The sequence below is a fragment of the Chiloscyllium punctatum genome, chromosome 44 (genome assembly GCF_047496795.1).
Source record: "Chiloscyllium punctatum isolate Juve2018m chromosome 44, sChiPun1.3, whole genome shotgun sequence".
NCBI classification, from domain to species: Eukaryota; Metazoa; Chordata; class Chondrichthyes; order Orectolobiformes; family Hemiscylliidae; genus Chiloscyllium; species Chiloscyllium punctatum.
The window spans coordinates 20767591-20791255 of record NC_092782.1 but is presented as its reverse complement, the minus strand read 5'-3'; the positions used below and the strand labels follow the sequence as shown (position 1 = coordinate 20791255).

Genomic DNA, 23665 nt, shown 5'->3' with positions numbered 1-23665 from the left:
CATTCAACCCCTTTAGCACTGACGCCAGTGTGTACTATCTACAAGATGTCATGCAGTTACACACCAAGAAACCTTCAATAGCACCTTCCAAACCTGTGACCTATACCACTGAGGAGGACAAGGGCAGCAGATACACAGGAACACCACCACTTGCAAGTTCCCTCCCAACTCACACACCACCCTGATTTTGAATTATATTGCTGCTCCTTCACCATCAGTGGACCAAAATTCTGAAAGTCCCCCTCTAACAGCATATTGGGGTATTATAAGGACCGTAGTGGTTTAAGATAGTCGACCACCACCTACTGCAGGGCAATTACAATTAGGCAGGAAATGTTAGCCTCACTCACATTCTACAAATAAAAAACAATTTATCTGCTTTAATGGATGGCAAACATTAATGCTTCCTCTCTCTTTTTACGTTTCCATCTAAAGTTACATACTCAACTGTCATGTCTGCTTCATTCTGTCTTTTTAGAAAACCGAGAAAAAAAAGATCATCAACATGCTGACATATAGCATCTCCACACCAAATTGCATGTTTTATCTCTCACTTGGCTGCACTCTTTCCTTCACTAACAGCTTGCTGTTTCTATACTTGTAAAAATAAATCTACCTTTTGTGGAATTATTCGCTGGTACAAATAAATATATTTTAATCCAAAAGATTTCTTACCCTTCGAAGTTGCAGCTTTGTCATGATCTGATTCTCCAAAAGGGTTTATGCGTCTGAAAGATATTTAACTAATTAAAGTACACAGATATATTTTCTGAGATTCGTTAACAGGCTAGAATTTATTTGAAGATGTTGTACATACAAACCTGCTGACAGATTTATTGTAATCAAAGTCCTCACTTGTTGAACAGAGGTCAAACTGAATTGGGGTTCCAGGGATTACTAGTGGATCTGTAGATTCTGGAGCATCTATCAAACATTGGTCCCTGCTCACAGCTTCTGTAGACTCATGTTCAGCTCTGTGAAGCACATAAAACAACAGTGAACAACCAACAAAAATACCGCACTTCACTTGGCAAAGGACATCACAATAATCTTTGAAACTTGGAAGATGTGTCAGCATTCTCAGCTATGTTCAGCAAAAGGTTGTTTGAGGCAAGTCACCTGTGGGAAAAGAATTTCCTGGTCACACTTCAGTGGCACTGGCCAGAACAAGGCTCAGAAATGTTTAAGCACAGAAGTGAAAACTCAGAATAACCACTGTGCATTTGAATAATATGCTAGTTTGATAGGTCAGTGAATAACATGCATTCTCACTACAATATTATGTTAGACCCATAGGTCTGTCTGTTTGACCATGTTTAGTCTCCATGGGAAGAGATTAGCAAGAGCTGCCAGTCAAACTTAACTTTCCTAAATAGCTCAATTGAGCTACATCAAACACAGCTAATGGAAGACTGACATGATCCATGGAAGAAACTTTTGAATGAATAATAAACAGAGTCTGTCCAAGAATAGTAGATACAATTTAATGGCATATTTTTTCCCTATTATGAGTAATCAACTAAAATATCTCAGCTTCAATTCAAACCATCTATTTTTTAACCACATGATTTTGAAAATAATCCAATGAAGCTTTGAATACATGATTCTCAGAATTCATGAAATCATACAATCCCTACAGTGCAGATACAGGCCACTTAGGCCCATAAGGTCTGCACTGTCCCTCCAAACAGCATCCACCCAGACCCCCACCCTAGCCCATAGTCCTACATGGAGTTTTGTCCCATGACCAAACCACCTAGCCTGCACATCCCTGGGCACAATTTTGCATGGTTAATCCACCTAACCTGCATATCGTTGGACTGTGTAAGGAAACCAGATTACTTGGAAGAAATGCACACAAATACAGGGAAAATATGCAAACTCCACACCGACAGTCACACAAGGCTGGAATCAAATCTGGATCCCTAGCACCGTGAAGCAGCAGTGCTAATCATGGGGCCACCGTACTGCTCTAAAGGGGGATATACAAGCAGAATATACTTGTTTTAAAGGAAGTATGCAACTGATTCTTATGGCAGTTGAATCTATGATAACAAATATATGCCAAATATAACAATTTTTCAACCCGTTACAAGGTACCTGAAACAATGTATGTGATTCATAATTTACAACCAAGTATGGCTCTTCAATTCCACGCCATGCAAGTTTTTTTGAGGGAAGAGCTACTGTGATTTGTAAATGCTGCTTCATGTAGCTTGTAGAATCTTAGTGCGTAACGCAATCATGACTTTATCTCAGAAATGCACAAATAATTAATTCTAAACAATAATGCTGATGTGGAGGTTTGAATGAGCATGGCATTGTATTTGGCTGTAGATGGTAACTGTACATTATGATGATCAGTAAGCTCCAAAACAAATCATTACACTTCAGCTCTTACGTCTCAGGACGTAGACTTTCATGTTTTTTCTGAAATGTGGACATAGGTGTTACTGCTTCCACTGCTGTCTGGTTCAGTCTGATTGCAGTAGCCTAGTACAAAAGAGAATAGAGTGTTGATGCAACAATCTAGCCATATTAATAATTAAAGGCAAAAATATAGCAACATCAATGCAACAATGACAGAGGTTACCTCGGGGTTGTCAGTCAGGTAGATCTGCCTGGAAATATTATTAATGGTGCAAATCCACTAAAAGTTAGAAACAGAAACAAAAAATGTTATGACAAAATTCTTATAGAAATTAACATAAAGCAAAGAAAAATTCCTATGTATAATTTATTTCAATACCTCTTCATATTCCTGCTTGCCTTCTGCTTGAAGGATAATGCTCCTAGAATAGAACCATTAAATACATGAATAATGGTTAAGTCTATAACTCAACAGTCCAAAGATAAACATCAAGATCATGAGCACCAGATTTCCTCCTTTTTCTGTCTACATATAAAAAGTAATTTGCCTGCTTCCACTGCTAAGCCAAACAAAAGTCTACTTCATTCACAAAGCTGACTAATTGAAGGATGCCGTAGAGTTTCATTTAACACCATGACAGACATTATTAATCAACTTGCTCAAACACGTGTCTGGAGCTGGTGGGATTTGAACACAGGTCTGCTGGTCCAGAGATCGGGGCACTACCACTTATCATAAGAACACCATTATATATTTACAGCAAACAGATATTCAGCAGCAATGCAGAACAGTAATTTGATGCTTGTGTATGTTAGAGTGCAACAAAGAAGAAGAATGACAGGGACATATTTATTTCTCTAAACCATGATGCAAATGGGTCGAAAAATATGGTGCTGGAAAAGCACAGAAGATGAGGCAGCAGCCAAGGAGCAGGAGAGGTGACATTTCAGGCATAAGCCCTTCATCAGGAATGATTCATTCCTGACGAAGGGCTTATGCCTGAAACGTCGACTCTTCTGCTCTTCGGATACTCCTGATGAAGAGCTTATGCCCGAAATGTTGACTCTCCTGCTCCTCAGATGCTGCCTGATCTGCTGTGCTTTTCCAGCGTCACACTTTGACTCTGATCCTCCAGCATCCGCAGTTCTCACTTTCTCCTATGATGCAAATGGGGTTGATTCTAAGGATGAGGAACAAATGCTAGCTTTGCCAATGAAGTTCACATCCTTGGAGTTAAGACAAAATTGAGGACACCAACAATCCACAGCAATCCACAATTTATTCCTAAACAACTTCAGGTCTTCCTTGCTCCCACTAAGCCAGACACAAATGGGAAATTTAATTCAATTTACATCTGTTTCTTTTCCAGAAGTTTTCACTTGACACAATATGAATGAGCACATCCAAGAGACTGAGTATTATTTTTCACCACTGACTAATTGTAGCAAAACAATTAATGCAAGTAAACAGTGGGAATTCCAGTGGGAATACAATGTAAGGAGGACTAGAGTACAAGAATGCAAAAGTTATGCTGGAGTTAATCAAAACTCTGGATAGACCCCACTTGGTGTACTGTCAGCAGATCTGGGCACCATACCTTAAATAGGATATGATTTGGAGATGCCAGTGTTCGGTACCCATAGGGAGGGCCTCAACCGGGACCTTGGGTTCATGTCACATTACAGGTGATCACCATTGCACTATACACACACACACACACAGATATTCCTACACACACACACGGACACAGGTACACACAGACACCCACACACACCCTTATAGACATACACCCTTCCCACACTCACACATGCACCCCCTCACAGACTTAAGACACTCTGCACTCACTACACACACACACACACACTTTCTCACACTCACAACCCCCACCCCAGGCATACACACACACAGACAGACAAAGACCCACATGCAGACATATATTTTGTGGGGTGAATTTGTACTTGCAGTGTTACATTGCACTTTGCTCAAAAACTGCATACATTCATGTAGAACTCTGAGCTCAAAAACTACATTAATTTATGTAAAACTCTGTTATCTCACTTTTTAGATTAGAATCAATGTAAACATCATGGCATAGACAGAGAACACAGGGGGCTAACACCTTCAACATATTGTCTAGCTATCACCATTGTTAACAGCTAACCCGAGAATGCAACTTTTAAAAAAAGGTTTTGTAATTTACACATGAAAGAAGTGAAACTATCACGGTATTCTAAAAGATGAAAGGCTTAACAGACAATCAATTTTTCAATGTATAATTTCAGTTACATCACACTGTAAATTTTTGCTATAATGTCTGTGTTACGATCGAGCCCTCCACTATCACCCGATGAAGGAGCGTCGCTCCAAAAGCTAGTGTGCTTCCAATTAAACCTGTTGGACTATAACCTGGTGTTGTGTGATTTTTAACTTAAATAGGATAGACTGGCCTGGGAGGGAGTAGAACATAGGTTTACAAATGATACCTGGACTTCAAGGGTTAAGTTGTGAGGAGAGATTATACAAATTAGGCCTGTTTTATCTAGAATTTAGAAGGTTATGGGGTAATCTGTTCAAAATCTTCAATATGCTAACAGGAAATGATGGGGTAGATAAAGATAAACCATTTTCAATAGTTCCAGACTTTAGAACCAAAAGCATAGTCTGAGAATTAAGGCCAGACTTATACACACAATAGCTGGCAGAGGTTTGGAACTCTTTTTCACAAATGGCAGTGGATACTGGATCAGTTGTTAATTTCAGTTGTTATGCAAAGGTGTTAAGGGATATCGTTCACAGGATTTAGGACACAGTTGAGCCATAACTTCACTGAATGCTGGAACAGGCTTGACAAGCTGAATGGCTTACTCCTGCTCGTAATGAACAGGAATGCAGAGTGGCGATAATGGGAAGAGTGATGACGCAGAGTAGAGAGAGTAGGAAGAGCAAGAATGCAGTGTGTGAAGAGCAGGAGTGCAGAACATTGACAGTGTAAAGATCAGTAACTGACAACTGTGACTGTAAATAGCAAGAACATAGTGGCAACAGCGTGAACAGTGGTAAGAGAGTGAGGTAATAAAGAGCAGGAATGGCACCAATGTAAGTATAGATAACATGTAAGTGACATGAAGAGAACTGGAGTTAATTAGTGACCATTGGAGACAGGGAAATAGCTGAGATATGAGATGAAGTGATGAAACACAAACTACAGACCAGTCAGTTTTAACTCAATGGTGAGGAAGCTTTTAGAAATGATAATTCAGGGCAAAATTAACAGTTGCTTGGCCAACAAAAAGCCAGCTTGGATTTGTGGAGGGCAATTACATTTAACCAAGTTATTTTCAAGGGTTTCATAAGGTAACAGAGAAGGTCAGCATTTATGGCCCTTGAGAAAGTGATGGTGAACCAAGTTTTAGATTAGATTAGATTACATTACAGTGTGGAAACAGGCCCTTTGGCCCAACAAGTCCACACCGACCCACTGAAGCACAACCCACCCATACCCCTACATTTACCCCTTACCTAACACTACGGGCAATTTAGCATGGCCAATTCTCCTGACTTGCACATCTTTGGACTGTGGGAGGAAACCGGAGCACCCGGAGGAAACCCACGCAGACACGGGGAGAATGTGCAAACTCCACACAGTCAGTCGCCTGAGGCGGGAATTGAACCCGGGTCTCTGGCGCTGAGAGGCAGCAGTGCTAACCACTGTGCCACCGTGCGGCCCACAAAGTTCTTGAACTTTGCTGACCATAGGTCAGGTTTAGGTTGGCCAAGAAGGGAGCTCCAGTTTTTTTTGACTTAGTAACAGTGATAAAAATCCAGTTCAGAATGGATTATGGCACAGAAGAGAATCTGCAGATGTTGTTAGCATTCCCATGCAGTCAGTATTGCTGTTCTTAGCAGTCTTGGGTTTGTGGTGGCAGAGAAAGTGAATATTGAATGTTGGGGACGAAGTGTTAATCAGGTATAATTGCTATGCAGATTCAGCCGAGGATGGAAAATTCCATGTGCCATTCCACTGTTTAAAAGGAGTGCAGAAATAGACAGGAAATTATAATTTCACAAAAAAACAGAAACAGGTTGTAAGTTTGCTCGCTGAGCTGGTAGGTTTGTTCTCAGACATTTCTTATCACCATGGTAGGTAACATCATTATCGAGCCTTTGCCAAAGTGCTGGTGTTCTGTCCTGCTTTCTATTTGTGTGTCTTGGTTTGTTTAGGTGGGTGATATCATTTCTGGTTCTTTTTCTCAGAGGTTGGCAAAGGGGGTCCAAATCGATATGTTTATTGATGGAGTTCCTGTTTGAATGCCAGGCCTCCAGGAATTCCCGTGTGTGTCTCTGTTTAGCCTGTCCTAGGATGAATGTGTTGCCCCAGTCAAAGTAGTGTTCTCCTTCATCTGTGTCTAAAGATACTAGTGATAGTGGGTCATGTTTTTTTGTGGCTAGCTGGTGCTCATGAATCCTGGTGGCTAGTTTCCCGCCTGTTTGTCCAATGTAATGTTGTTGCAGTCCTTGCAGGGTATTTTGTAAATGACATTTGTTTTACTGATTGTTGGTACACTGGGTCCTTTAGGTTCATCAGTAGCTGTTTCAGTGTGTTGGTAGGTTTGTGGGCTACCATGATGCCAAGGGGTCAGAGTAGGCTGGTAGTCATCTCTAAGATGTCTTTGACGTATAGTATGAATGACATTATTTAAACGGGCCAAAACACACGGCAGCACCCAGGAACTATGAGCAGCAGAAGAAAAATACCTCTACAACATATTCAGGAACAACAGGTACCAGATAAACACAATCCACTGATTCTTAAACAACAAACCCAAACAAGAAGATGCAACACATACCCAGAGACTCTGGCCACACTATTATATATGAAAGACAGCTCGGAGATGACTACCAGACTACTCCGACCCCTTGGCATCATGGTAGCCCACAAACCTACCAACACACAAACAGCTATTGATGAACCTAAAAGATCCCGTACCAACAACTAGCAAAACAAATGTCATTTTACAAATTACCGTGCAAGGACTGCAACAAACACTGCATCAAAGAACAAAACAAGAGCAAAGAATATTTCAGCACAGGAACAGGCCCTTTGGCTCGTCAAACCTGCGCCAATCCATATCCTCTACCTAAATCTGCTGTCTATTTTCACAGGATCTGTATCCCTCTGCTCCCTGCCCATTCATATATTTGTCTAGATACATCTTAAATCATGCTAATGTTCCCACCCCTACCACCTCCACTGGCAATGCATTCCAGGCACCCACCACTTTCTGCGTGAAGAATTTTCCATGTGTATCTCCCATAACATTTCCCCTCTCACTTTGAACTCATGACCACTAGTAATTGAGTCCTCCATTCTGGGAAAAAGTTTTTTGATAATCCAGCCTTGCTACACCTCTATGAGAGGTCTCAAATCAGATTCCCCACTCAACCTCCTTCTTTTCAATGAGAATAATCCTAATCTACTCAACTTCTCTTCATAGCTAACATCCTCCATACCAGGCAATATCCTGGTGAGCCTCCTTTGCACCCTCTCCAAAGCATCCACATTCTTTGGTAATGTGGTGACCAGAACTGTACGCAGTATTCTAAATGTGGCCAAGCCAAAGTCTTATACAACAGTAACATGACCCGCCAACTCTTGCACTCAACACTCCGTCCGATGAAGGGAAACACACTGCATGATTTCTTGATCACTCTATTGATCTGCATTGCTACCTTCAGGGCAATGGACCTGAACACCCAGATCTCTCTGTACATAAATTTTCCCAGGACTTTTCCATTTACTGCATTGTTTGGTCTTGAATTGGGTCTTCAAAAATGCATCACCTTGCATTTGTCTGGATTGAACACTATATGCCATTTCTCTGCCCATCTCTCCAATCTATGTTCTGCTGCATTTTCTGACAGTCCCCTTCACTGTCTGCTACTCCATCAATTTTAGTGTCATCTACAAACTTGGGTAATGAGGCAACCTACACCTTCCTCCACATCATTTATGTACATGGCAAACAACAGTGGACCCAGTGTTCCCTATGGAACACCATTGGTCACAGGTCATTTGAGAAACTCTCTTCCACGACAACACTCCGTCACCTGTTGCCCAACCAGCTCTCTACCCATTTAGCTAGAACACCTTGGAGCCCATGCGACTCCACCTTCTTCATCAGCCTACCATGGGGAACCTTATTAAAGGCCGTACTAAAGCCCATGTATATGACATCTACATCCCTTCTCTCATCAATCAACTTTGTCACCTCTTCAAAGAATTCTATTAGGTTTGTAAGACATGACCTTCCCTGCACAAAACCATGCTGCCTATCACTGATAAACCGATTTTCTTCCAAATGGGTATATATCCTATCCCTTATTATCTTCTCCAGTAGTTTCCCTACCACTGACATCAGGCTCACAGGTCTGTAACTACCTGGATTATCTGTGCTATCCTTCTTAAACAAGGGGACAATATTAGCAATTGTCCAGTCCTTTGGGACCTCCCCCATTTTCAAGGATGCTGCAAAGATATCTGTTAAAGCCCCAGCTATTTCCTCTCTCGTTTCCCTCAGTAACCTGGGATAGATCCCATCCAGACCTAGGGACTTGTCCACCTTAATGCCTTTTAAAATACACAACACTTCCTTCCTCCTTGTGCTGACTTGACCTAAAGTAATCAAAGATCTATCCCTAACCTCAACATCCATCATGTCCCTCTCCTCAGTGAATCCTGATGCAAAGTACTCATTAAGAATCTCACCCACTTTCTCTGACTCCACGTATATCTTTCCTTCTCTGTCCTTGAGTGGGCCAACCCTTTCCCGACTATCCAGCTTGCTCCTGCTATATGAATAAAAGCTGTTGGGGTTTTCCTTAACCTTGCATGCTAAGGATAGCTCATGAACCTTTTAGCCCTCTTAACTCATCATTTAAGATTGGTCCTACATTTCTGATATTCCTCCAAAGTCTGTCTTCAGTCTCTTAGACCTTATGTATGCATCCTTTTTTCTCAACTAGTCTCGCAATGTCACCTGTCATCCATGGTTTCCTAATCTTGCCATTTCTGTCCCTCATTTTCACAGGAACATCTTTCTCCTGAACTCTAATCAACCTCTCTTTAAAAGCCTCCCACATATCGAATGTGAATTTCCATTCAAACAGCTGCTCCCAATCTACATTCCCCAACTCCTGTTGAGCTTTGGTCTAATTGGCCTTCCCCCAGTCGTACAGACAGGCAGGAAACTAGCCATCATGATACACGGACACCAACTGGCCACCAAAAGACATGAGCAGCTATCACCAGTATCCTTACACACAGGACGAAGGAGTACACCACTTCAACTGGGACAACACATCCATCCTAGATCATGCCAAATAGACACACACAGGAATTCCTAAAGGCCTGGCAGTCAAACCGAACTCCATCGATAAAGACATCGATTTGAATCCCATTTACCAACCTCTGAGAAAAAGAGGTGGAAAAGATATTATAACCCAAGATACGTAAACATAAAGTGTGACAGAACACCAGCGCTTCAATGGAGGCTCACTGATGTTACCTAGCATGGTGATAAAATGTCTGAGAACAACCCTACCAGTTCAGCAAGCTAACTTCCAACCTCAACATGAGCTACAAATCTTCTCAAAAATCACAAAAACACAAACTGTTGGAGAAACTCAGAAGGCCTGCCAGCACGTATCGAGAAAAAACAGAGTTAATATTTCGAGTCCAGAGATCCTTTCTCAGAATGTTACATAATCAAAGACACCTTGAAAACTCTGAACTGACCAGAGAGAGCCAGTGTGTATTCATAAGGGACAGGTCATGTCTGGCATACTTGGTTGAAGTGTTTGAAAAAATGACAGAAGCAGGGAAATGGGAATGTCCATGAATATTATTTACATGTACTCCCAGATGGCAATTGTTAAGTCCCTCATCAGTGGCTGAGAGGAAAAGTTGAAACTCATGACTTGAAGGTAAATTATTGTCCTGGTTATGAAACTGGTTGAATGGTAGGAAAGAGAAACAAGGATAGCAAGCAATTCTAATTGACAAAAAACTGGATTAGGGTCTGAACATTTCTTTTTATTTATTAATGACTTAGATGATGGGCTAGGGAGCTGCAAAACTATGGTTACTGATGACATAAAATTATGATGGTTGCACACAGACCTATTCCTGTTCCTATGTTAACAAAATTTGACGTGGGTCACTTAAGGAATTAGGAGCATCAGAGAGAGTCTTGAAGGTGAAAAGGAGAGATAGAGAGATGGAGGGATTCAGGGAATGAATTCCACAGTTTATGGCCTCAGCAGCTGTAGACACAGTGGCTTTTGGTAGAATAAAGGGACATTCACAAAACAAAAAATGCTGGAGTGACTCAACTGATCTGGCAGCATCTGTGGAGTGAGAATCAAGTTAATGTTGAGTCTGGCATGATCCTTCTTCAAAACTGAAGGGGATGGAAAGTTGGCTGAGCAGGAAGTTGATGGTGCAACACCAGTTGGAAAGGAAATCTATTCCTGGCTGTTAGTTGGCTGAACAAGAAAACCTTTTGCGTAAGCTGGCTGGAAATTAATGCACATATGATGTCTTGAGTATAAGTTGTATGAACATTCAATGTTCTCAATTGAAAAACTGGACAAAGAATCAAATAATTTGTGACATGCAGCTCATTCCTGACATGGTCCAATGATTCTATGACACTTCTCAGAATTAAAAAGAAAGCTAGTCACTAAAGGCAGCCTGACATTTACAATTGCTTTCAACTACCATGTAGATGACTTTACTTTATAAATAAAATTACCCTGCTTCAGTAATGAACACCTAGGTTAGCAGCTCAACCTTGAAAGTTTAATTCAGCCATAAGACTACCCATAAGTATAAAACACAGATTTGGAGAAATATAAAAGTAATTAAATGATACTTCAGCAAAAGGTGTGAAAGTGATTGAAGAATGTTGTACAGAAGAGTTGTGGTAGTTACTTACATTTTTCCTGAAGGTGAAGTAATCTGGAAACAGTATCTTCTGTCCTCACAATCTACCGCCATAACCGAGCAATTATCCAGGTCCATGATCAGTCCACCAGCTACTGCCCCTCGTGGCTGGCACATCAGGTTACCTCCTTGTGTAAAAAAATATAACCGTTCCCAGGATGTAGACACCAGGCCTGTTTTACTAATGGAATGAAGAGACAAAGAGATGTAATTATACTGAGTTACCTTAACAGAGGAAACATTTATAATGAATGGAAACAAAAAAAGGCAGGAATAGAGTTATGCTTCTAGCTGATTGTCCTTTGTCAGAACTGGAATTAACAATTTGTAAATAAGGACGTCAGAGAGGTAAAAGAGGTGGGGGAAGAACAAATGGGAAGGTGTGTTATGAAATGGAAGGGAGGTTGCCAAGTCTCCAGGATCATCTGAAAGTCTCCAGGAATTGAAGATGATGCTTGTTGTTGCCATTGCTAAATGACGAACAGGCACCTCAGCAGAACTGCTGTGACATTGTGCAGGCATAATTTGGTCAAGGAACATTGTAATCATTGTGAATTTCTCTGTGCAATTTCCCCATTGCCCCCAGTACTCGTCAGGGGACATTGCAGTACAGAAGGAGACTATCCAGCTAATTGTGTTCTCTGCAGAGTGTTCTAGTGTATCTCACTCTCTCTTTGTACCCTTGTGGCCCTGCACGTTTCTTTCCACCAAATACCAATTCAATTTTATTTCAAAATCACTCTTTATTCTTGGCTTCCATCACACTCATGGGAATCAAGTTAGAGTTTCTGTATTAAAACATTTCTCCTCACATATCCTATTTTATCATGCCTCAAATCTTGAATCTGTGGCCCTTAGTCGTGGTACCATTGGTAAATGGAAACACCACTTCTTCATTAACCTGATCTGAGCCTGTCATAATATTGTACATGTCTATCAAATCTCCCCTTAACCTCCGTTACTCAATGATGTGGAGGTGCCGGTGTTGGACAAAGTCAGAAGTCACACAACACCAGGTAAAAGCCCAACAGGTTTATTTGAAATCACTAGCTTTCAGGGCACTGGTCCTTCATCAGGTGAAGTATCATGCTCCATCAGGCTCCTTCACCTGACAAAGCTCTGAAGGCTTGTGGTTTCAAATAAACCTGTTGGGGCTATAACCTAGTGTCATGTGACTTTGTCCATTACTCTAAGGAGAACAACATCAGGTTCTCCAAATTAATCTTGTTACTAAAATCTCTTATTTCTCAGAATTTTAGAATCATAGAATCCTTATTTGTGGAAACAGGCCCTTCGGCTCAACAAGTCCACACTGACCCTCCGAAGAGTAACTCACCCAGACCCATGCCCCTACCCTATTGCTCTATATTTACCCCTAACTAATGCACCTTGAACACTATGGGCAACATAGCATGGCTAAATCACCTAACCTGCACATCTTTGGATTGTGGGAGGAAACTGGAGCACCCAGAGGAAACCCACGCAGACGCGGGGAAAATGTGCAAACTCCACACAGACAGTCGCGCGAGGCTGGAATCGAACCCGGGTCCCTGGCGCTGAGAGGCAGCAGCACTGAGCCACCGTGCCACCTCTGGTAAATCTCCTCAGTACCTTCACATCGTTCCTAAAGAGCAGTGGATAGGACTAGGTAAACCAGAGTTATACAGTCAGAGTCATAGAAATGTACAGCACTGAAACAGACTCTTCAGTCCAATTTGTCCATGCCTACCAGATATTTGAACCTAACCTAGTCGGCATTTGCCAGCACTTGGCCCATATCCCTCTAAATCTATTCATATACCCATACAGATTTCTCTTAAATGTTGTTATTGTACCAACCTCCACCACTTCCTCTGGCAGCTCATCCCATACACGCACCACTCGCTGCGAAAACTTTGCCCCTTAGGTCCCTTTTAAATATTTCCCCTCTCACCCTAAACTTATGCCCTCTAGTTCTGGACTTCCCCATCCCAGGGAAAAGACTTTGTCTATTTATCCTATCCATGCCCCTCATGATTTTATAAACCTCCAAAAGGTCATCCCTCAGCCTCAGACGCTCCAGGGAAAACAGCCCCAGCCTACTGAGCCTCTCCAGCCTCTCCCTATGGCTCAAATCGTCCAACCCTGGCAATGTCCTTGTAAATCTTTTCTGAACATCCTTCCAATAGGAAGGAGACCAAAATTGCACTCAATATTCCAAAACTGGCCTAACCAATGTCCTATACAGCCATAATATGATCTCCCAACATCTATATTCAATGCACTGACCATTAAAGGAAAGCATACCAAATGCCTTCTGCACTATCCTATCTAGCTGCGACTCCACTTTCAAGGAACTATGAATCTGCACTCCAACATCTCTTTGTTCAGCAACACTCCCCAGGTCCTTACCATTAAGTATAAGTCCTGCTGAGATTTGCCTTTTCAAAATGCAGCACCTCACATTTATCTAAATTAAACTCCTCGGCCCTTTGGCCAATCTGATCAAGATCGCATTGTAATGAGGTAACCTTCTTCACTGTCCACTACACCTCCAATTTTGGTGTTACCTGCAACATTACTATACTTCCTATGTTCACATCAAAATCATTTATATAAATGACAAAAGTGGACCCAGCATTGATCCTTGTGGCACACCACTGGTCACAGGCCTCTAGTCTGAAAAGCAACACTCCATCACCACCTTCAAGGTCTTCTACCTTCAAGCTAGTTCTATATCCAAGTGGTTAGTTCTCCCTGTACTCCATGTAATCTAACCTTGCTATCCAGTTTACCATGAGGAACCTTGTCAAACGTCTTACTGAAGTCCATATAGATCCTATCTACTGCTCTGCTCTCATCAATCCTCTTCATTACTTCTTCAAAAAAACTCAGTGAGACATGATTTCCCGTGCAGAACGCCATGCTGACTATCCCTATTCAGTCCTTGCTTTTTCAAATGCATGTAAATCTTGTTCCTCAAGTTTCCCTCTAATAATTAGCCCACCATCGATGTCAGACTCACCAGTCTATAGTTCCCTGGTTTTTCCTTACCACCTTTCTTAAATAGTGGCACCATGTTAGCCATCCTTCCAGCACCTTATCTGTGACCATCGATTATGCAAGGGCTCTACAAACTCTGCACTACTTCCATACCTTAATACCCAATACCTACATTTCTCCTACTTCTATTGCACTGCATGGACATCTGAAATCCATGCACACCATCGAGTTCCATATGTGGAACCAGTGCTTTGGACACCATTCAGCATGTGCAGGTCCTTGGAGCAGCTGAGTGACTGCATAGGTTAGAAGGAATGCTGTTCACTACTTCAATTTGTGAAGGTAAAGGTATTACGTGTTTTGCAAAGTATTCTTTCAAAACATCCTGCAACCTTCAAAGATCAGTGCACATGCATCTCAAAGTGCTTCTATTCCTGCACACGCTTTAGAACTGTGCCAGAAAGTCTATATTGCTTCTCCCCATCCTTTCTGCCAAAATGTACCACCTCCCTCTAACATATCATCTGCCAATAGCCCATCCTTTTTTCTAATCTGGTTATCTCCCCTTGCAGTCAAGTGTTATCATCCTCACTGTTTGACACACCTCCATGTTTAGTATCACCATCAAATTGTGAAATGTTAATCTGTTTCAATATTTAAGACATACAGCAAACAAAGCACCGTGTCCTAGCAGTGGATCCTGGGGAATAGCACTGCCTATCCTCCTCTCGTATGAAAATTAAGCATGGAATGTGACTTGCTGTAATCTGTCATTACCCAAATTTTTATCCAGACCAACCAGCTGATCCATGAGCCTCTATTTTGTCAAATGTTTTCTTAAGATCCAAATAAACATCCACTGCATTTCCTCCTTAAAACCTTTTGGATTTAACAAGATTAGTTAAGCACAATTTGTGTTTTACAAATCTATGCTGGCTTTCCTTAATTCAAATATTTTCAAGTGCCTGTTATTTTCTCTTATTACTGTTTCTAAAACCTTACTACGCTCATGAGAGAATGACCAGCCAGAAGTTACTAGGTATATTCTTACACCCTTCCTTGAACATGGGTGCTACATTGTCACTTTCCAATCCAATTATTGGTGTGAAATGCCAAACACTGTGAGGATTCTTTGCAGTCCATGTTTCCCATCAGTTCTCTTTGTCTATATACTAAATAGAACAGAAATACTATTCTGTAAATTGTGCAGTATTTAATATGCTCCCAGTAACTGAAAGCAAGGTCAGTTGTGATTTCAATAGGAATCTGTGGAGGCTTGTGCCGGCTTTATCAGTTTTCACTAACTTGAGATCAGACCTCAGGAAGGTTGATGAGAGATCTCACACATGCAAATAAACACCTGCATATCCCATTCTATAATTTCAATGGTAACACAATTTACAGAATAGAATTTCTGTTCTATTTAGTATATAGACAAAGAGAACTGATGGGAGACATGGACTGCAAAGGTTTAATAAAATGAAAGACATCCTATGAATAAATGACATCCTATGAATGTCATCACTAGATGGTACAAATAGCAAATGGAAAGTTGACGTAATTTTGAAATGATGGTAAGCAGCTGCCCGTCTAGGTGTAACGTTCCAGTACAAGAAAATAAAAAAAGATTTACTTTAGTATGAAACCGAGCTCACCCCTTTGCAGCAATATGCTCTTTCCCTCTCTTAACTACCTCCCCTTATCTCCCACTCACCTACTTCCCTCAGCCTTCCTGTCAAGGCAATAAGGAGGCTGACTTGCTGCGGAGGTCCGCACTCACTCTGTTACAGGCTGCCAACGCAGGCCCTTCATGTCCTATTTCCAGTGCAGAATGCCACCACTACTCAGGGTGCCAGCTTTACCTAGCACCCAGCATACAGATCCGCAGCTCCCATTCCCAGTATATGCTGCTCCAGAGTCAGCAGCACTCACAATCATGATATCACAGAACAGGGTGACTATCAATGCAAGCACAGACGCTCCCTGTGGTCTGACTTGTCATGGACAGCTCAGGTCATGGGCTGCATCTTGATGGTCATTTTGGTGTTATGGATGATCACTCAGAAATTAAATTGCAATGCCCAACTTTTAAATGTCAATGTAGCCAGACTTTTGAAGAAAGCTCCAGTCAGCTGGAAAATATTTTAACCACAATACTGAATACCTCAATCTTAATCAATGATGAAATGCCTGAAGAAACCTACTTAATCCTCTCACCACATTAACAGGCGTATCTTGAGCAGCCAGCGAGTTCCACACTCTAGGCAAAAGTGAAGCCTGCAGATGCTGGAGGTCAGAGTCAAAGAGTGTGGTGCTGGAAAAGCACAGCTGGTCAGGAAGCATCTGGGGAGCAGGAGAATCGACGTTTCGGGCAAAAGCCCTTCATCGGGAATGAGGCTGGGAGCCTCGGCACTGGAGAGATAAATGGGAGAGGGTGGGGCTGGGGGGCTAGGAAGCTGAGAGTGCAAGTTTCAGCACCATCCTCATGACCTATCCCATCTTTCCATCTTCCTTCCCACCTGTCTGCACCACCCTCCCCTCCAACCTATCACCTTTATTCCGACCTCCATACACCTATTGCACTCTCAGCTACTTACCCCCAGCCTCCCCCCACTCCCCCCTCCCATTTATCTCTCCACTCCAGAGGCTCCCAACCCCATTCCTGATGAAGGGCCTTTGCCCGAAACATTGATTTTCCTGCTCCTCGGATGCTGCTTGACCTGCTGTGCTTTTCCAGCACCACACACACTGTCAAGCAAGGGTTTCATTCAAACACATAGTCCTGGTCTGATGAGCCATTCTGATCTTGATGATATTCCGCCTTGTCAGCACAATGGGTACTGACCAGTGGAGTCAAAGGACGACAGGTCGAAACAAGGGCAACATTTTAGTCTTGAAAGTTTCAGATCAAATAAAATTAAATTGTAATACTCTTACTTTCGAATATTCAGGTAGCCAGCCTTTTGAAGGAGGTTTCTGTTAGCTGGTTTTGATGTAGTAGTGTTGCTATCAGGAATATAGATGGACTCATTGGCTAGCAGCAGCTCCTGTTGGACCAATCTCATGCTTTCAGCCTCTGCATCCAGTTGCCCTTGGATACTGAGGATTGGATAACATACAACACATGTTTAGCACAGTATCAACATCACATTTTAAATATTTGACAAACTATCAAAAATAAATCCTTAATAATGAAAAATTACACTTTTCACATTGAACAGGTGAGACATTGAGTATCTCCTCTTTTGAAAACTATAAAAACAACCAAATGATCAATCTCTGGAACCAGGAAAGTCAAATGTATAAAACGTCAACCTCTAGTTTTGGGAAAAAAATAATTATTTACAACCTTTGAACCATGGTTGCAACAGAAGACAAAAATTCTTCAAGCTTCTTTGAAAACATTTCCACTCCCATCTTGAAAAAGTTGATCTGTAAGACAGAAGATGATCAGACATTTGCATTCTTACAAGTTTCAAATATCCTGTAGTTAAAGATTGGTTCAACATAGCTGTTAAATATTCTCTGGCTACTTTCACACCTGATATCAATAAGCATTTTTTGTCCTTCTGGGGAGGTTTATTGATGGAGTTGAGAGAGTTTAACCTAAATTGACAGAGGTTTAAAAGAGGAATAAAGTTCATATAGGAATAAATGTGGTGTAGAAAAGAAAGCAGTACCAGCTTAAGCAGGGCAGGACAAGACTAAAGACAATGGGGAGTACAGAGAGATTTGGAATGCACAATGTGTGATGAATCAGGTTTGTGATTTACAAGCACAAATAGCTGAGAAAGAATATGGTCAGCCACATTAGCATCAAATGGGAAAGGAGAACTCCTACTCCTGTTCCCAGATGCAATATGTTTATGGCTCATGACAATGATAGAAACATGAATAAAAATAGTGCTGTTTGGATGCTTTATATTCCAGGAAAGCATCCGGAAAGTACGGTAGGAAAAATGGGAATGGGATGACAACAATAATTAGGGAAGAATGTTGGAAAGAAAGGATGTCCTTGACAGACCTAGGACATAATCCACTTGGTTCGAGTTGAAAAGGAAGTAAGGAATACTCCTGCAAGTGTTCCCTAGATCTCCCAATAGCAAGTTAGCTCATGGGTGAGTGCAACTGAGCATGTGGCAGAGTACATGAGTGTGTGCACTTGAGTGAGTGCGGGAATGAGCACAGTAGTTCACAGGAAAGTGCATGCTTGCAGGAATTCAAGCATGCCTACATGAAAAACCATGAGGGCATGAGTCAGTGAAGATACATGTGCGTGATTGAGCAAATGAGGATGTGAATGTATGCTCACATGGGAAGCTAAGTGAGTCAGTGAGTGCATGCATGAGTTAATGAGCATGAGTATTAGAGAATAAAATCTGCAGGATAACAGCTGAAAAATGGGCCATGATGAGGGCCAGGACAGGCCTCAGCACGAGGATGGACGAAAGGGCAATGATGGGCATATTGATGGAATTTAAGGCAGTGAGTGACATCAGAGCAGCAACTGACATGAGGGCAATGAGGAATGTGAGGTCAGTAATCAGCATGAGACCAATGAGGGACATCAGAGCTGTGATGGACAATTTTTTTTCACAAAAGATTTACTGACCTGACCCTGTGTGAAGCCAAGCAATGGATCCAACATTGCCACCCTCTTCCTATATTGTAGAGCGTTTAAGGCACAAAAGTATTGCAAGGAAGACTGATGCTGCCTTCTTCTGGCAGTCGCTACTTCTGCTACTACTTCCGCCTTCAACTGAAAAACAGAAACAGTATAAGAATGAGGACTTGCTTCTAACAGGTTTCACTGCAATTATGAAGTGGCATAACTTCAATTCTCTATTGTGCACATCTGATCTTTGAATGATCTTACACATACAATTGATTTGCCAGGGTAAGAAAGGAATGATGTCTGTTCCTTTAGTGACATTCCCTCTTTATTTAATGACAACAGAAAGGAAAAAAAACCAAAAAAAACTCAATCTAAATTGAATATCAAAACTTTCGAATAATAATTATGCTTAAATACTAATATTGTAATTAGATGGACATACAACAAATTCATTATTTTCAATTTGCAAGTAACAGTTACAAGAACAGAAGGAAGCTTTATTTAATATGACTGCCATAAATCAACTCAATTTCATGAGTTTTAACAGACACTTAAAAGGCAATGAATGTAAAAACCCAATCACAGTGATATTCCAGATCAAATTCTACAAGGTCACCGTCCTTACCATCCTGCTGTATAGTACAGAATCCAAACAGCACACTACTATAGGCAGCACATCAAAGCACTGGAACACTTCCATGAAAGACAACCAAGGTCCACCCTGAGAATGTGAAAGCTGGAAATAATCACAAACTACGAATTCCTTTCTGATGCTGGGCTCAACACCATGCAGACCATCTTCCAGAAAATTCAACTATGTCTTCTAGTGATAACAGAATCACCAAGATGATCTTGTAAGAAGTTTCTCAGAACAAACATGTGGTGGTCAGTATAAACTAAAGAAGAACATTCAAACAGAGAGCTTTATAAACTTCCACATTGTAGACTCTTCTTTTGAGGTCACTGCAGGTGACCTGTCCAAGTATAGACAGACATTGAAATTTAGTTCAGCTAGTTGAGAGGGCTATCTGTGATAAATGTGTAACTTCTAATGCGCCCAGATGATGCAGATGCAAATGTTTCCCCAAGTACCAATACTGCCTCTCTGGGTGCCCATGCCAATCCTGCATTGGATGCTTCGGCCATAAGACGAAAAACAATTCTGACACACAAACAATTGGGAATTGACCACAACAATTTCACATGAACTATCAACTGGAGTTGATCATATGCGCCATTAAGCCTGCTCCACTACTGTTTTATTCATTTGCAGGATGTAGGCATTGTTACTTATTCTCTATCCCTAATCGCCCTGGTGAATATACTGGTGATTTACCTTTTAAAACACAATAGTCCATGGGATGTTGGGCCACCAAAGATTTAGTAAGGGAATTTCTGGGACTTTATAACACAGTCACAGTGATGGAAGTGTGATGTAGTTCTAAACAATAGTCTCACTAGTTTGTCTTGCTGCCACACACGGACCTCTGAGATCCAACTGCAGCAGCAACTGCGACAAGTGGAAGCTGTGCACTGGCAATGATCAGCATGTGTGAAGCTTCTCAGTGCCTGTGCAGTCAGAATGCTGGTTCCAAGTCAGGATAGTTTGGGGTTTGATGCCAAATTTGCAGCTGGTGGTGTTCTGCGGGTTGCCACAGGAGTTAGGCCCGCAACGGTTCAGGATATATATAAATGATTTGGAAGAGAAGACAGGGTGTAACATATCCAAGTTTGGTGACGACACTAAATTGAGTGGAAAGGCAAAATGTATAGTGGATGTGGAGGGTCTGCAGAGAGATTTAGATAGGTTAAGTGAGTGGGCAAGAGTCTGGTAGATAGAGTACAGTGTTGGTAAATGTGAGGTTATCCACTTTGGAAGTAAAAATAATAGGTCAGAGTATTATTTAAATGGTGAAAGATTGCAGCATGCTGTTGTGCATAGGGACTTAGGAGTGCTCGTACATGAGTCACTACAAGTTGATTTGCAGGCACAACAGGTAATCAGGAAGGCAAATGGGATATTGGCTTTCATTGCGAGAAGGATTGAATTTAACAGCAGGGAGGCACTGCTGCAATTGTACAAGATTGGACTATTGTGCGCAGTTCTGGTCTCCTGGCTTTGGAGTCCGTGCAGAGGAGGCTCACCAGGTTGATTCTGAAGATGAGGTGGTTATCTTCTGAGGAGAGGTTAAGCCACCTGGGACTGTACTCCTAGAATTTAGAAGAATGAGAGGGGATCTTCTAGAAACATAAAATTATGACAGGGGCACATACAATAGAGGCAGGCAAGTTGTTTCTGCTGGTGGGTGAGACTAGGACTAGGGGACATGGCCTCAAGATTAGGGGACTAGATTTAGGACAGAGATGAGGAGGAACTGCTTTTCCCAGACAATAATGAATCTATGGAATTCTCTACCCAAGGAAGCAGCAGAGGCAGTTTCATTAAATATATTCAAGATAAAGTTGAATGGGTTTTTGCTTGGTAGAGGAATTGAGGGTTGTGGGTTTAATACAGGTAGGAGAAGCTCAGACGATGGATAGGTCAGCCATGATCTTAATGAATGGCAGAGCAGACTCGACATGCCAAATGGCCTCCTCCTGCTTCTATGACTCTGAAACTATTATGTATCTGCCACTTTGTCCTTCTAGATGGTACAGCTGGAAGGTACTCTTGAAGTAGTCTTGGTGAGTTGGTGCTCTGGACTGATCTTGGGCTTCAACTCCAATCTTCTGACCACTCCCTCTACTCTTCATTACCTGAATGGCAATCATTCTGTCTTTTCTTTCTTCAAGAGTGTTTTCCTGTGCCTAATTTGGCATGAAATTCAACAATGCCAATTCATCTTCTTCAGTCATTGCACAAATTTATATCCCAGACTTCATCAGCTACTTATCCTGTTCATTCACACTAGAGATGGCCTATTTTCCCACTGTGCCATTTCAGGTACAATACTTTGCCACTTGACACACAAAAAAATTAAAACCGTCTTTGTGGTAATGCATGTTTAACATTAGCAAATACTCTTAAGTACTGTAATGCAGCAAATTACAGTCTGTTATGTGAAACGAGAGAGACAAAAACTAGTTTTACAACTCTGCTGAGAGATCAGCCTGTCTATACCCAGATCAAGGATTGCATTGGCACTTGCCTACTCAACCTCTACAGCTACCCTGTAGCCTGAGCATACTCGTCTGTGCACAACTGCACAAAAGTAGTCAGCAGCATCATTACTATAAAATGTTTCTTGCTCTTTGAAAAGCAGTGAAACAAATGTTGCAGATAGAAAATGGAATAGAAATTTTACACAAAGCAGAAGAGGAAGCCACAATCTGTAGGCTTAAGCCAGAGGGAATACTTGGAAATGGTCTACTGATTGTACTGGAGCTCCATTTTCAAGTATACAAGACAAGTTGGACCAGTATGCACCATTTAAGGTTCTACTGTTTTTTCCTTTTGTTCTCCAAGATGCAGATACTTCTTGGATTTGCATTTCCCATACTGCGTCAAGGTACAAAAACTATGGAATCAGACCTCAGTGTCACAGGAATTTGCTTAGCCCCCAGTGCACCAGCTCACATTGGTGATTTGCACTAGCCTCTCCTCAACCTACAACATGTATTTTTCCACAGAATATGCAGTGAATCCACAGGATCAGCAATGGCAGAGAAAAGCAGAATAGTAAAGGGATGAGAAAGATTAGTTCTTTGTGGGCCAACTTGGCAGAAAGGTAGGCTAGGCAACTGGGATCACTATTGGAAGGAAAGGATTGGACACTCTGGCAGCAGGAAACATGTTTCCGCTGATGGGTGAGTGCTGAACCAGAGGACACAGCTTAAAAATACGGGGTAGACCATTTAGGACAGAGATGAGGAGAAACTTCTTCACCCACAGAGTGGTGGCTGTGTGGAATGCTCTGTCCCAGAGGGCAGTGGAGGCCCAGTCTCTGGATTCATTTAAGAAAGAGTTGGATAGAGCTCTCAAAGATAGTGGAATCAAGGGTTATGGAGATAAGGCAGGAAGAGGATACTGATTAGGAATGATCAGCCATGATCATATTGAATGGTGGTGCAGGCTCGAAGGGCTGAATGGCCTACTCCTGCACCTATTGTCTATTGAAGCAAGAACTCTTCATTCTTCAGATGACTGCAAGAGAGGCGCAGAGAGATGCTCTAGGCTTACCCCAGAGTGAGTCGGAAAGTGTGGTGCTGGCTGAAAAAGGGTTCCTGATGAAGGGTTCATGTCTGATACATCAACTCTCCTGCCCCTCAGATGCTGCCTGACCTGCTGTGCTTTTCCAGCACTACACTTTTCGACTTTGACTCTCCAGCATCTGCAGACCTCATCTTCTCCTAGTTACCCCAGAGGGAGTCTCACCTGGGTCAGAAGCAGGAGAATAGAAAGGATAAAGAGGCTGATAGGTTTAAAGTAACGATTTATCACTACTAAAGTACACAAAAAGGAAATTAAAGTTGGCATGTTGATAGGAAAGGAAAATCTAAGAGAGGTAAAGAGAAAAGGATAAATAGAGTAAATAAAGGAGATCAGAGGTAATAGACTCAAGTGCATTAAAAATATTAATCAAGATACATAAAATCTGTCCAACACATTATGCAAAGATGACTGGCTAGAAATCTTGAGTAATTTGATTCTCTTGCACACACTTTGTGCCTGATATTAAGTTCCCATTGACTA

The 23665-nt window shown here is 41.7% G+C and overlaps 1 protein-coding gene across 1 annotated transcript in view; it reads right to left on the bottom strand.

The window, feature by feature from the left end:
- appl2 (adaptor protein, phosphotyrosine interaction, PH domain and leucine zipper containing 2) overlaps positions 1-23665 on the bottom strand; it is a 153737-nt gene that overhangs the window by 41625 nt on the left and 88447 nt on the right. Inside the window, exons 8-16 of the mRNA XM_072562432.1 lie at positions 18970-19116; positions 17707-17789; positions 17295-17456; positions 11368-11556; positions 2750-2792; positions 2594-2650; positions 2402-2493; positions 822-974; positions 676-728 (exon numbers count right to left, since the gene is read on the bottom strand). Of these exons, the coding sequence (XP_072418533.1) occupies positions 676-728; positions 822-974; positions 2402-2493; positions 2594-2650; positions 2750-2792; positions 11368-11556; positions 17295-17456; positions 17707-17789; positions 18970-19116 (979 nt within the window). The remainder of the gene's footprint in view (positions 1-675; positions 729-821; positions 975-2401; positions 2494-2593; positions 2651-2749; positions 2793-11367; positions 11557-17294; positions 17457-17706; positions 17790-18969; positions 19117-23665) is intronic.